This window comes from Chlorocebus sabaeus, chromosome 3 (assembly GCF_047675955.1).
Source record: "Chlorocebus sabaeus isolate Y175 chromosome 3, mChlSab1.0.hap1, whole genome shotgun sequence".
Taxonomy (NCBI): Eukaryota; Metazoa; Chordata; class Mammalia; order Primates; family Cercopithecidae; genus Chlorocebus; species Chlorocebus sabaeus.
The window spans coordinates 83166447-83182011 of record NC_132906.1 but is presented as its reverse complement, the minus strand read 5'-3'; the positions used below and the strand labels follow the sequence as shown (position 1 = coordinate 83182011).

General features: G+C 39.6%; 1 protein-coding gene across 8 annotated transcripts in view; it reads left to right on the top strand.

Annotated features, from left to right (window-relative positions):
• The window catches only part of NALCN (sodium leak channel, non-selective), a 351429-nt gene that overhangs the window by 174286 nt on the left and 161578 nt on the right, over positions 1–15565 (top strand). For all 8 annotated transcript variants that reach the window (XM_007960806.3, XM_038007863.2, XM_038007864.2 and 5 more), the window contains one exon: positions 3521–3712. In XM_007960806.3, the coding sequence (XP_007958997.2) occupies positions 3521–3712 (192 nt within the window). The remainder of the gene's footprint in view (positions 1–3520; positions 3713–15565) is intronic.

Genomic DNA, 15565 nt, shown 5'->3' with positions numbered 1-15565 from the left:
TACCTCGCAAATGATGGAGCTAAAACTTCTTCCCAAGAACTTGAATTTCAGAGTTCATATTCTTAACTATGCAATTTCTACAGCATCTCACTACAAATCAACATAGTGACCTTTTAGAGAAAGACTCAGAAATGTGACCAGGAAAATGTATTTTAGAGACAACCACAAAATGTTCTGAAGTGGTTATCTTTCAGAGTATGGTTTACTTTGTGTTGTGTCTCTAGGAACACAAAATCAAAAAGCTTCATACGGTAGATAGAGTGAAAAACCTACTGATCCCCGAATAAATGAAAAGGCACAATTAGACTCACTGACAGGGATTTTTCCTTTCTAGGAATGCAGTTTAACCCTTTGAAAATGCTGATCAAATCACCAATGTGGAAGTTGTATTAAATAGTTCCCTTTTTTTCAAGCTAATAAAATATTAATTCATTAAAATTGCACAGATGTACACAGGCTGTTTTTATTAGAATTTGGGATGGGCTTCAAAATTAAACAATCTTTCAGTTATGATTTTAATACAACTCAGGAAAACTACTGAAATTTGAGCTCTAAGCTGGTAATTGATGCTGCCAACTTTTCTAGATTCAGCCGTTTATGATTAGGTACCAAATTATTTATGTCTGAGAATAGACAAATCAGATAAAAATGTGAAATCTTTCCAGATTATTATTCTGGATATTAATATGAATGTTAATACTTTAATAGTTCTTATGATAAAGCTGTTTGCCTATTCTTTGTAAATAATACGAGAGTAATATGCTCTGATTTGGGAATGTGTGTTAAGAATTACAGCAGGAAAAATTGGTAGCTTCTCCATGTAGTATGATGCTTAATTTGAACAACATAATTTCTTATATATGTTTAAAAATTTCAAATTAGCATGAAGGAAATGTGCATTTCACAACTTTAGTCATTTTTTTTCCGTTGGTTTACTTACATGCCGTAAACCATATTATTTGCATTCTGCAGACAATAGGAATAAGACTGACCATTGATATTTCCTGTTAAATCAAAGTAAATGCAGTAAACGTGGTTTCAGGTATGGCAAAATTCAGAGGCTAATACGGTGTCAGGGGGCTCAGTGTGTGTCTTCACCTGCCTTTCTTCTGTTGGTGTGTCGGTGTCATTCTTAACCTGGCTTTCTCCATGTGGAGGCAAAGATGGCTCCTAGGAGCACATAGTTGGTGTGACTCTTACAGCAGTGCCCATTGGGGATTTAAAAAAAAAAAAAAAAAAATATTTCTCATGATCCGCCCACCTCGGCCTCCCAAAGTGCTGGGATTACAGGTGTGAGCCACTGCACCTGGCCAAATCTGATTTTTAAAAATGCATTTTCTGTTTCTTATTGTATTCCAAATACACTATTCCTCTTTCACAGACAACTCAATCTCTTATTGACATCAAATAATCTTGGATGATCGTTATAGAAACTACATTTCATGTATGCCAGGCATGCAATTTTCCTATGTTAATATCTCTGAATTTGGGAGCTGTTATAATCAGTGATGTGTTATACTTTAATTGGCAGCATTTTTTTATTTCTTAGAGCTACATACAAAATTGATGACATCTTAGACTTAATGAAAAGTTATATTTTTCACATTATATACTTCAGCTTTTAATTATGTACTAATTTATACATACTAATATAAATGTGTCCTTAAAAGCTGTGTCTTTGTGTTATACTCACTTTGTAATAGTAGCCATTGAATCCTATTTGTCCAGCACGAAGTTTGGCACATGCTAATCAATAAATGTCTGTTAAACAAATGAGTTAATAAATTTGTCGATTAATTACTTATTTTTCTGCAAATGTATGTATACAAAACATCTAAATATATCTATATATTTAGATGTGTGTGTGTATGTGTATATATACACAGTCGTGCATCACTTAACAGCAGACATACGTTCTGAAAAATGCATTGTTAGGCAATTTTGTTGTTGTGTGATCATAGAGTTTACTTACACAAACTAGATGTATAACCTACTATACAAACATATACAAACTATACACACATACAAACCTATATGTATAGCTATATGGTATGGCCTATCGCTCCCAGGCTACAAACCTGTACAGTGTATGACTACATTGAATACTGAAGGCAACTGTCACACAATGGTATTTGTGTATCAAAACATAGCTAAATATAGAAAAGGTACAGTCTTATAGGACCACCATCCTATACGTGGCCCATACTTGACTCAAAAGTTATTATGTGATGCATAACTAAAATATATGTAAATATATACAGACACACACATATATGTGTGTGTGTATATATATAGAGAAGAGTTAAGTACATATAACGAAGATCCAAAAATACAAGACATACATAAGACAGAAGTTTATTTCTCTGCAGCAGTTGGTGAGTACGTGGGGAAAGCAGGTGGCTGTGCCCCCCATGGTCACCCAGCCTGCTGGGTTGGACAGGACCCGTCGTATTCTATGCAAGCCTTCTATTTCTGGTCCAAAGGGGCTACGCTATTTGTTTCCATTTCCAGGCAAGAGGAAGGTATTTTTTAAAGGATTCAGAGAAAGTTTAACTTAATGCACCAAAACTTGTACAAATCATTTCCTCTCACATTCCATAGGTCTGAACCCAGTCCACTGGAGACAGCTAGCTGCGAGGGAGACTGGAACGTGTAGACTATAGCCCCAGGTTAAAATTTGGAGAGTTCTGTTTTTTAAGGAGAAAGGAGAAAATGGATATTGTGGTGATAATCTCAGTGAGAAGTAAAGGTTCTTGATAAAAGTTTGCTGCTTTTTTCATTTCCTTGTGATTTTCTCATAATACCTAGGAAAATATTTTGTGAGACAATGAATATAACTAATACAGGTTGAGTATCTGTATCCCAAATGCTTGGGACCAGAAGTGTTTTGGCTTTCGATGTTTGTCAGATTTTTAAAACACTTGTATATATGTGCATAATGAGATATCCTGGGAATAAGGATATCTTATCTCTAAACACAAACATTGTTTATGTTTTATAAATACCTCAATTACATTCCCTGAAGGTAGTTGTATACAATATTCTTAATAGTTTTTTATGCGTGAAACAAAGTTTGTATACATTGAACCATCATAAAGCAAAGGTGTCAGGTGTAGACTTTTTCACTTATGGCCTCATATCAGCACTCAAAAAGTTTCAAATTTTTGAGCATTTTATGTTTTAAATTAGGAATGTTCAACCTGGGTTTCCTTGCGTACTTGAACATTAGAAAAATATTAATTTTATTTCAACAATATGTACTAGTGAATATCATTTTGTATAATCATATAATATGTTAAAACAGTTCATCCATTCATTTCGGATTTATTGAGTTCTTGTTACGTGGCAGGCGTTGAGCTAAACCAGTGGTTATTGTTATTTTTAGTCACTAGATGTTCAAATGGAGAGGTACAATTTTCATAAAGCACTATAAAATAATCTTTCAGTATGAACATACTTAAGATTCAGTGTAAATAAATGGTCATAATGTATCAATAAATGTTTGTCTCTCCCTTGATAGGTTCTCCGAGTAGTTCGGCTGATTAAGATTTCACCGGCATTGGAAGACTTCGTGTACAAGATATTCGGTCCTGGGAAAAAGCTTGGGAGTTTGGTTGTATTCACTGCCAGCCTCTTGATTGTTATGTCAGCCATAAGTTTGCAGATGTTCTGCTTTGTCGAAGAACTGGACAGATTTACGACGTTTCCAAGGGTAAGAATTTTAAAAATGCAACAAGTTAAATTCATTGTTCTTATTTTAGTAATAATGATTAACATCAAAGTAATCTCACTTTAGCAGTGGTTCAGAAGCATTGTCCTATTTTTGATAACTTGGGATAATTAGATTTTAATATTTAAAATGGTCTCTTCTGCAGCGTGTAGGTGTTTGAGACCATTTTCAGCATTGTCAGATTATATATCAATTCTAAAATTCCGGAAATAATCTAATAGAGTTAGACGCTGAAACCTGAATGCTAGGGTTCTTAGCACCTATAAATTAAAATACAGCAGAATTTTAAAATAAATCTTGCATTTTTGTGTTCAAAAGAGTTGACATATTTTTAATGTTTTATGGTTTACATATTATGTTAGAATCTAAAAGGAAGCTTTTGGTTTTCAATAAAATAAAATTCATAGGCTCTTCAGAATTTAAATGTCTCTCAGCTTTCTCATTAGAATTCACTTAGGCTAAAAAGGAAGTTAGAAATTAATGGATCCATTAACAAAACTCATGTAGGAGATACAGAAGGACCTTGAAATTTAACTCCATGTGTACTTAGAAATGTAAAAAAATACAATGACCAGACAAAGAATGTATATATTTTTACCCTAAGTTGAAATAGTAAGGCCTATTATATGGTGTATTAGTCCATTCTTAGACCACTGATAAAGACATGTTCGACTAAACTGCGTAATTTATAAAGAAAAAGAGGTTTAATGGACTCACAGTTCCACATGGCTGGAAAGGCCTCACAATCATGGTGGAAGGTGAAAGGCACATCTTACATGGTGGCAGCCAAGAGGGAATAAGAGCCAAGCTAAAGTGGAAACCTCTGACAAAACTATCAGATCTTGTGAGATTTATTCACTACCATGAGATCAGGATGGGGGAAACTTCCCCATGATTCAATTATCTCACACCTGGTCCCTCCCACAACACCTGGGAATTATGGGAGCCACAATTCAAGATGGCATTTGGGTGGCGACACAGTCAAACCATATCATATGGAAGAATAATATTGGGGTAAAAACAGCATATATTTTTAAAAGTTGAGCTTTGACAGCAAAAGGGTCTGTACTTTTAATGGACAGCTTAGCTTTATTTTAGGGATTTTTTTTTTTAAATCTTGTGCTAAATTTATTATTTGAGCTACCAGTGTTGGAATTCATCCTTTTATGATGCAGATTCTTCATTCATGTGCTGCCAAGGATTTGTCAAGTGCCTTTAAAGAGTCTGGTCATTTAGGTGATCTTGGGGACATAAGTCCTCAAGAAATTCTCAGTAGAGGGGAGGAGGCAGTAGGTACGCACAGGGCACCAGAGGCCTTGATGAAGGCAGACACCAGATGCTCTGGGGACCCAGAGGCAAGGCCGATTTCCAGGCATGGGAAAGTCCAGAAAGGCTTGTGGGAACAGGTGGCTCCAATGGCTGTATGTAACCAAAGGAAGTACAAGGGCACACATTCCCGTCACAGTGACAGCATGTACTAAATGTCTGTGTTGAGCAAATCCTTGTTCCAGAACTTAGAGAGCAAGAACCATCAATGGTAAGAGGAGGACAGAAGGCCAAGGAACTCTGAAGTCGGTTGAAAGTGTAGTCGTATTTGTCATGCCAAACTCCTATCAGCTCTAATAGGGAAGGCACCAGGTTCAAAAGGCTGAAGAAGAGACCCAGAGCCAGGAGAAAAGACATGGGGTTTTATTGAGGGTTTGCATACAGGGCGGGAGTCCAATGGCTGCCAGCTGTTCAGGAGAACCGGACCTGCTTGCAAAATGCATGCAATTTACATAGCATTTTTACTTAGCACACTCTTCCAGCAACCTCCACATGGAAATCTTAATTCACCCCAGACTCGGGGCCTCAATTCCCTTTACAGCCAGTGTTCCACGGGAGGAATGGGGCTCAGATGTTCCTCATAGAAAAGGAACCAATCTCTGGGTTGGCCACTCCCAGATTCTCTAGCTCTGAACACACATTCAGGTGTGTCTGGCAACAAGGGTCATTCTCAGGGTATGCTTGCATTATTGCTTTCAGGTGCACTTACATACAATGTTTAAATGCTGATGAGAGAGGGCGAGTAGATAGTGAGGCTGGAGATGAGTGAGATGAGGATGATGGCAAAGATTCCTGCAGAGGTGGGAGAAGGCAGTACCCACAGCATGAGGATAAAGATCAGCCTTAGACAGGTGTTGAGCTGACAGGTGTCGAGGTGATCCTCAGGACAGCAAGCCAAGCTGAAAGTTACAATCAAGCCTTCGTTCCCTCACTGCAACAGTACAAGCAGGAGGCAAAGGTAGGCACCACTCTCCAGCTCTCCAGCGTCCGGAGGTGTTGGTTAAGGGTCAGGTGGTCAGCAGGCAGAGGGGAGGGAGGGCTCTTTTCCTTGCTAAGCAGTTCTGAACAAAAAGTTCCAGCCATTCCTGCACCCAGGGTGGGGAAGCATAAGGAAGGGATAGGGGTAGAAAGGAACGGAGCTAGCATGGAGGAATGTGCCTCAGCTGGGCTCTGATCAGGAGGCCTCTGCATGGAGGCACCTGGTCTGGAACTGCAGCTATGGCCATGAGCCCAGCTGGCCTGGGCTGAGTCATAATTTGCAAGCCCCTCCAGAAATGGCAGTGCCCTGGTCATGCACTATGTTTAGGGTGGGGATGGCCATGGTCCCCTGGGAGGTATCCAAGGCAAGGCCTTGCCATTACCTATAATCAGGTCTGAATGGATCACACATAGGATTTTGGCCAAGAGCAGGACTCCTGGAGAGGAGGCTGGAGGGAGGCGAGACAGGATGATAATCACATCATTAGGCCCACCTTCTCTGGGTCTGCCCCTTCACTGGGTAAATAAAAAGAGCAGCTGGCCAGCTTTTTCATGGGAACATGGGGATGGTTATTGTAAGAGTTAAGGAGGTAAGAAAAATTAAAAGCAGCTCAACAGTCGAAGACGGGTTTATTTTGGAGAATAAACTTGAGAGGGGCTTCTGGCCAATTTTGCTCAGAAGCGTTCTGTCTTACAGACTAAGGGTATTTAAGGGTTTAAGAAGTGGGGAGCTTATTGCAGGTTCAGAATGTTTTTATGTGAGGGAAAGTTTATTATGGGTTTGGGATGTCTGGTTGGAAGGGAGGCTAACTCGGGATTGTCGTGTTTCTGGTTGGAATGTTTCTGGTGATGCTGACATTAGGCTGATGTTTGGGGGCTTGATTTGGGTGGTTTTTTAATCAAGGGGAACTTAAAATGGTGGTGTTTCTCCAAGATGACGATCTCCTGCTCTCTCAATTCAGTCCCTGCAGTTATAAAAAGGAAGAGGAGTGGTGTGTTCTTTCTGGCTACTTCCTGCTGAGCGGGGGTCAGAGGTGGTTTGGTTTTGGGTTGATTGTAGGAGTAGTGCCATCTGTAGATGCTTTTGGGTAATTGTGAGATGGCCATGATCCTGTCAGTTAAAAAAAAAAAAAAAAAAAAAAAAAAAATCTCTGAAAAAGGTGAATTATCCGTAAGCACATTAGTCCTAGGCATATGATTAGGAGAGGGCCTAAGAATGGGATGGTCCCTGTTAGGATTTTGTTTCTAAACCAAGAATGTATGTGGTTGTTTTGGTATTCCTTTCGCTTTTTAGCCCTTTAAGTTTTTCAGCAGTATCTCTTACTAGGCCCGATTGGTTGAGATAGAAGCAACATTCCTCACCCAGTAAGAGGCAGAGGCCCCCTTTTTCAGCCATTATAAGATCTAATCCCTGTTTTTGGAGGACTACTGCAACCAAGGAGTCTAGTTGGTCTTGGACCAACTAGCAATGAAAGTTTGGGATAGAAAGAGACATAAGCGGCTTATGTGGATTTCTCTTCCTTTGCCTCCAGGATTCAGGTGAGGCGAAGGGGAGTGGGTCCTGTGGAGACACAAGAGAAGCCTGAAGGGGTTTTAGATGTGGTTGTTGGGGTAGGTGGTGAAGGGAAGTCTGTTATCTTGAGAGAAGTATAATGAAACCAGTTGGGGAGTCCCTGGAGTTTTGCTGCTGTGGGTGTATTAAGGATGATCTGGCAAGGTCCCTTCCATTGAGGTGTGAGGAGGGAATGGAGGGTAGGACTGGGATCTTTTACCAGAACCCAGTCTCCTGGCTGTAGGAAGGGAATGGAGGAGTCGGCGACAGGTTGTGGCAGGTATTCGTCAGCATATTCCCAAATGAAATGGCAGATGGTATGTACAAGAGGGGAAACGAAAGGAGTTAGTAGAGATGGGACTTGACCCTGAGGTGGAGCAGAAGGGGCGAGTGGTCTTCCATACGTGATTTCAAAGGGGATGAGCATTAAAGATTTTCGTGAGAGCACCTGAATTTTTAGAAGGGCTAAAGGCAAAAGTGTAACCCAGTCTTTACATGTGTGGAGTGAGTACCTGGTGAGGGTGTTTTTTTAGAATGCCATTCATTTTTTCAACCTTTCCTGAAGATTGAGGTCGATAGGGAATGTTTAGCTTCCAGGTAATTTGTAGGGCTTGTGCAAGTGTTTGATTAATGTGAGAAATGAATTCAGGGCCGTTATCAGATTGAAAAGAAAGAGGCACCCCAGACCTGGGGATGATTTCTGTTATTAATTTGCAGGTGACATTTAGAAATTCGTTTGTTGGTTGTGGGAAAAGCCTCAACCCATCCCAAAAAGGTATCAACCAGAACTAAAAGAAATCAAACCCTTTTTACTGGGGAGTATATGGGTAAAATCAATTTGCCAATCCTCTACTGGAAGGTGTCCCCTGGCTTGATGGGTTGGGAAAGAAGAGTGTCTAGCGTTGGAATGGGGTGAAGCTTTCTGGCAAATAGAGCATTGATGGCAAATGGCTTTTAACTGTTCCTTTTTATCTGGGGTTATGTGTATACGGGATCTTAAGAAATGTTGTAGAGGGGAATGGCTAGCGTGGAAGAGGTTGTGAATCTCCCGTAGAAGAGTTGTTTTCTTAAGGGTCATGTAGGACTAATTTGTTTCATGTGAACCAGTTTGGGGGGTTCAAATTTGCCCCTGCCATGATTAGTTGTTGTGATCGGTGTTCTGGATAAAGGGAGGGGATATGTTGTATGAGGGAAAATAAGCATTGGGGAATTGGGTGATTGGTTGAGGCATGTTTTGCCCAATAGTCAGCCTCATAGTTTCCTAAAGAAATGTGGCTTTTGTCTGATTGATGTCCTTTGTAATGAGTAACTGCAACCTTTTCTGGAAGTAGAGATGCCTTTAATAGATGATGGATGAGTTTCCCATTAATGATAGACTTAGATGTGATATAGCCCCACTCTCTCCAAATTTGGGCATTGGAATGGATGATGTTATAACGTATTTAGAATTGGTGTACATATTAACTTGTATGTTTTTTGCCAGGGTTAATGCTCTTATTAGGGCAACTAATTCTGCTTGTTGGGCAGATGTGCCCAAAGGCAAGGGGGCAGCCTCTATGACTCCTCTAGATGGGAGAGAGTGGGTATCATAACGATATCCCTCAATGATGGCATATCCTGCTTGGAGAGGAGGGTTTTTTGATGCACTGCCATCTATAAACCAATCTGGGGCATCTATAAACCAATCTGGGGCTCCCTTTATGTGAGCGAAAGTAAGATGGTGAAACATGGTGAGATAACTTTCAATTAGATCAGAGCATGAGTGTTGGTTGGGGTCTAAAATTGGTATTGAAGGTAAAAGAGTGGCAGGATTAGGCAGGGAGCATCTATGAAGAGAGAGAGCAGGTTGAAGGAGGGTTAAATGTAGGGCTTGCATATGAGAGGATGAGATGGGGGTGAGTGCCTTATGGCTGACCATATCTTGTAGACTGTGAGAAGAAAATACCTGAAGGGGTTTGTAGAACATGAGTTTTTGTGTCTCAGGGATAATTAGACAGGCTGTGGCCAAAATTTTTCAGAAAAGGGACCAGCTTTTATAAATGAGGTCTGGTTTTTTAGAAAAATATGCCACTGGTTGGAAGGAGTTTCCCACAGGTTGGGCTAATAGTCCAAGGGCCTCATTATGAGAAATGTGTAAACAAAGATGAAAAGGTCTTAGGAGATTTGGAATGTCTAAAGTGTGGGCCTGTAATAAGGCACAGTTTTAGATGAGAAAAAGCATGATAAAGGTCTGGAGTGCAAGTGAGTGGTTGGTCAAGATTTCCTTTTGTGTGTTCATAAAGGGGTTTAGCAATAATGGCAAAATTTGCTACCCATAATCGAAAATATTACACTAATCCAAGGAAGGAAAGTAAGTCCCTTTTTGTTTTAGGAAATGGGATTTGTTGAACACCTTGCTTTCGTGCCAGCAGCATTTCTCGGGTATTTGGAGTTATGATCAGTCCTAGGTATGAAACTTTTGGAGATGTTAATTGGGCCTTCCTTTTGGACACCCGCTACCCGCAGTCAGCCAAAACATTTAAAATCTTGGTGATGTGTTGAATACAATGGTCAAGAAAGGGGCTGCGAAGGAGTAAATTGTCCACATATTGCAGCAAAATCCTGGGTTGTAGAGCTAGTTGGGAGAGGTCTAATTGAAGTGACTGAAATAGTGAGGGCTGTCTCTAAACCCCTGGGAGGACAGTCCAGATGAGTTGTTGGGAGTAGCCTGTGTCAGGGTTGGTCCAAGTGAAAGCATAAAGGTTTTGAGAGGAGGGATGTAGAGGAATAGTGAAAAAGGTGTATTTGACCAGGCGCAGTGGTTCACGCCTGTAATCCCAGCACTTTGAGAGGCTGAGGTGGGTGGATCATGAGGTCAGGAGATCGAGACCATCCTGGCCAGCATGGTGAAGCCCTGTCTCTACTGAAAACACAAAAATTAGCTGGGTGTGGTGGTATGTGCCTGTAATCCCAGCTACTCAGTAGGCTGAGACAGGAGAATCACTTGAACCAGGGAGTCAGAGGTTGCAGTAGATTTTGCTACTAAATGTACTATAATTTAAAAAAAGGACCTTCAAGTATTCTCAGAAATGTTTAAATTTTGGACTTGTGAATAAGGGCTGTGGGCCTCTGTTTTTTAAAAAAAAAATGCATTTAAGAGTCTGTACTTCTGTCCCTACAAGTCCGATTGTGCATCAATGCCCCGTTGCTTTTTAGCTATGTGATACTGGGCAAATCATTCTTTACACTTTTATTTTTCACATCCAAGATGTAAGAAATGTGTTTTTTTCTTCTGCATTTTGTGTATTAAATAATATACAAAGATGACACAACTGGGCTTAGAAAGTATTCATTAAAAGACTAGATTATACCCTATGTAATATATTTGAAATTGATAATATTATCTGTATAAATGACAAGGCTGCTTTTTAGATCTGTTCCTGCCTTAGCCCCTCGATATTTGCTCTATTTTCCAGCTATAATAGTAATCAAGTAGTATTACATTTTCAGATCTCCAATTACTCAATTGCGCCATTTTGCCTGATTATTTTGACCACCTTAATGAAAGCAGTTCGGCAGCTCCCAGGCCCCCCAATCAGTTATTCTGCAGCTGACAATGGTGACAGCCTGCATGTGTGAAGTGACTAGAAGGAGTATATTTTTCCTTTCACATAAAAGTTAATAAAGGTGAAATCCATGAAGAATAATAAAATTTTACAGGGAAATGTTAAAAAAATATTACAATTATAAAAGGGGTCATTATCATCCCTAATCAAATAAAGCACCACCAATTGGTAGTACTTGCCTGATAGAAAATCACTCAGGAAAGATGATTAAAAACACATTTTCCTCAAGGCTAGATTTGTCTTCAGACACTCATCCCTGGGTCTCTTTCCCTCCTTTCTCTAGGCATTATCCAGTGGTTGAATGCTTAGGATAGGTTGGTTAATTACAGTATTAGCCTAAGGCACAGGACATGACTAGAACAAATTTTCTGCAAGAAAAATCACATGATGTATCACAAAGTGAAATGGTGACGTTAAAAATCAGCAATTGTCTATGTTATCTTGACTTGGGTCCAGTCCATCTTGGAGGCTGCCTACCAGCAACATTGATAGGGCTGCAGAATGGTGTGGGAAAATAAAGTGTGGAAGCACCTGGGAGGCTTGGGGAGGGCACTCACCCTGAATCTGCTTCAGCACTATTTACCAGGTGTGTAGTCTTAGGTGACACTTAATTTGTCTGAGCTTCATTCATTGTTTAAATGATAATGATGTCTATCAGGCATGATAACTAAGAGCCCTACTTACAGATGGTAAGACTGAAGCTTGGAGACCTTGCATAACCCACACAAAGCTACACAGCTGGACAGCTGGATTTGAAGTTGTCTATTGCTCCTACTAACTATTAGCCATTAGGTCACTTGTAGCCAAGCAAACACACTAGAAAGTGTTCAGTTAGGAAATATTTATTGAGTGCCAAGAATATAAATATGTTGTCAATCTGTACCTGGAAGGAAAGGCCTCTGGAATAGTTCATCACAAACTTCCCAGAGGACTTCAGGAAATCAAGAAAGATACAGAGGTGTTAACATTTTGGGGAATAGCCTGTGAGTGTTAGGAATGATCATGTCAGGATCCCAAACCAGCACCTGATATTCTCTGTGCCACAGCAGAAATAGCATTTGTCTAAGAAGATCTCACACATGAGACAGGTGAAAGGGTGTTTCAAGTGACAGTTTGTGAAGAGGTGTTTGAATGGAGAATGAGTAACAAAGCTGAACCAACACAAACATCTGTCATCCTTACATACTGGGTAAGGCTCAGCATGCCAGATTCCTTTTCCCAGTATTGTTCATTCCTCCAGGATCCACATTACCCCGGATCATTCCCCTTACCCTATCCAATCAGAAATATCTGCATAATTCTATTGCAAACACTTTGGCTGCAAGTAACAGAAAACTTGATTCCAGCTGACTTTAAGGAAATTTATTCCATAAGATTCAAGAGATTAGGTAGCTTTCAGGAAGTCAGGACTGGATCGTTCATTGAAATTCTCTTTATTGTTGTTGGAATTGTCAGTGTTCCCCCAAAAATGTATGTTGAAATCACAACTCCCAGAACCTCAAAATATAACTTTATTTGAGATAGAGGTAATCAAGTTAAAATGAAGTAATCAAGGTGGACCCTAATCCAATATGACTGATGCTTTTATGAAAAGGGAAAGGACAGAGACAAACATGCATAAGAGGAAGATGATGTAAAGACACACAGTGTATTAGCCTGTTCTCACATTGCTATGAAGAAATACCTGAGACTGGGTAATTACAAAGAAGAGAGGTTTAATTGCTCACGGTTGTGCAGGTTGTATAGGAAGCATGGAAGCATCTGCTTGGCTCCTGGGGAAGACACATGGCAGAAGGCAAAGGGGAAGCAGGCAAGTCTTATATGGCCAGGGCAGGAGGAAAAGAAAGAGGGAGGAGGTGCTACACACTTTTAAATAACCTGATTTCACAATGACTCACTCACTGCCATGAGAACAGCACTGAGAAGATGGTGCTCAACCATTCCTGAGAAACCACCCCTATAATCTAATCACGCCCACCAGGCCCCACCTCCAACACTGAGGATTACAATTGAACATGAGATTTGGTTGGGGACACAGATCTAAACTGTATAACACAGAGATATGGACATGGAACTGGAATGGCATCTACAAGCCAAGGAACATCAAAGAATTCTGGCAAACACCAAAAGCCATAAGATAGAAGGGAAGATTGTTTCCCTAGAGCTGTAAGAGAGAGTACAGCCCTGCCCTGCCAACACCTTAATTTTAGACTTCTAGTCTCCATAGCTGTGAGACAATACACTTCTGTTGTTTTAAGCCACCAGGTTTGTGGAGCTTTGTTACAGCAGCCCTAGCAAACTCATACAGTGACCTTCTCCATGGGTTGTCTTCCTATGTTAGCAAAATGGATGTGACATTTCCAGGCTTTCTGATGACATCTAGAGGAATATGTGGGTCCTCTGTTCCCAGGCCTCCTCCTTAGGACCTGGAAAACCTTTCCTATCATCCCTTTCCTTCCAGCAAACTTGCTGTCATCTCTCATTGGAAGGATTGAGTAACAGGGTTATTCCTAGAATTAAAATAATTAGCTTCGATTAATCACATGGGAAGAAATTGATGTTGTGAAGACAACCACTTGGGTTAGACCCAATACCTGCACAAGATTTCTCTCAGCTCTGTCTCCAAAGCTGCTCCCGTATTCCCCATGCAAACAGGGTTTGTAAATAGACATGTGGTAGAAAGCTGCTGTTTAACTCCTTTCACCAGAAACATCTGGACCCCATATCCTTCCCAAGATGCCCAAATAGGTACCTGCAAAGCAGCTACCATAGGGCCGGACACAGAGTAGATCAGTTGTGGATTCCTGTTCTTCCTGTTTTTATGGTACTGGTCAGTTTCTGTCACATACCATTGACATTACACACGGGTCTTATTGCCTTCACTAGTCTACAGGTGTCTTGAGGTTGAGAACATGTGCATTCCTTACACCTCCAAGAGCACTTAACACTGTGCAGTGGATCTGTAAGCATCAGTAAGTAGAGTCAGAAAGGAAGACAGCCAGGACTGCATCTGTATACAAGCCCAAGAGATGGAGAAGGGATGCTCGAATTCTACTTAATGGAAAAACAAAGAATGCTATGTTGATAGAATTTAATAAAACAACTTTGTCATCTCAAGCCAATAACTTTCTGTTCTAGTTTGGACCAAATAGCTACACTGCTAAATAGAAATAACAAGTAAGATGAAATCCTGATGTAAGGCAATATGCAACAGTTCCTGTTTTGTTGGGATGAATATATTGTATGAGTAGAATTTACATGAACTATTCATTCTGGAACAGCCTGTACAGGTCCTAAGACAGATTGGCATAAGAAAGAATAACCACAGTCTTTCTGTAACAAAGACAAATTGCATGTTTTTCCATAATCGCCTAACAAAAGCTTATAAGCAGCTTCAGTAAGGTTTTACTCAGTTTTTCTCTCCATTTATTATAGAAAACAACTGCCTCTAAATTACTGAAATAAATGCAGTAAACATTCACTGTCCATCTTTAACCAGTTCTGTGTCTTTATTCCTTCTGATTTCCCACTAAAATAATAATGAACGGGCCTCATATGCTTTGCAGTTGTACAAATGGGGATAGTTTTTATTTCTAAGTAATATATTACCCTCTATAACACAAAGAACTTAAATGTTAGTATTTATTTGATATAGGTTTTCTTAATTTGCATTCTCTAAATGTTAATTACTTGCTCTATTGAATTTTCACTTATAAAATATGTCCGAAAGAGTTACTGCACAATAGAAGCAAGAAAAGCTGTAAAACACATAATGACAAATTAACTTTCCCTTCCCCTTACCACCAAAATGACTAGTCATGCAGTTAGTTGTATTAAAGGAATTACCAAGAAATTTGAAGAAACAACTTGCTCCTTAATTTTTTAAATTATTTGTCAGATGCCGTTAGAGTGTATGACGTTTTAATAGATTCAAGGTTTATTTTAATCTTTAAAACTATTAGTTCAATTAATATTGCTGAAATCTTTAATTTTTGTTGTTTTGTCTTTCATGTATTTTTAATTTTGTCATGAAATATTTGACATGCAGAAAGATATGAAGAATAATAAAACATACTCCTCTGTGGCCATACTTAAGCACCAAATTAACAATAGACCTGAAGTCCTTGGGTGCCCCTTCCTGATCACTGTCCACTCACTCTTCCATAGAGAATCACTTTTCTGAATTTGATATGTGTTTTGTTAATTTCTTTATGCTTTCAATGCATATATGGACATCAACTGAAAATCACATATCTTTTGCATAATTTAAACTTGCCTGATATGGTCTCATTCTGTACTATTTCTCCTGCTAATGGCTTTTATTGCTCAATATTATGTTTATAAGAGTTACCTAATTGAGAACATGGAGCTGTA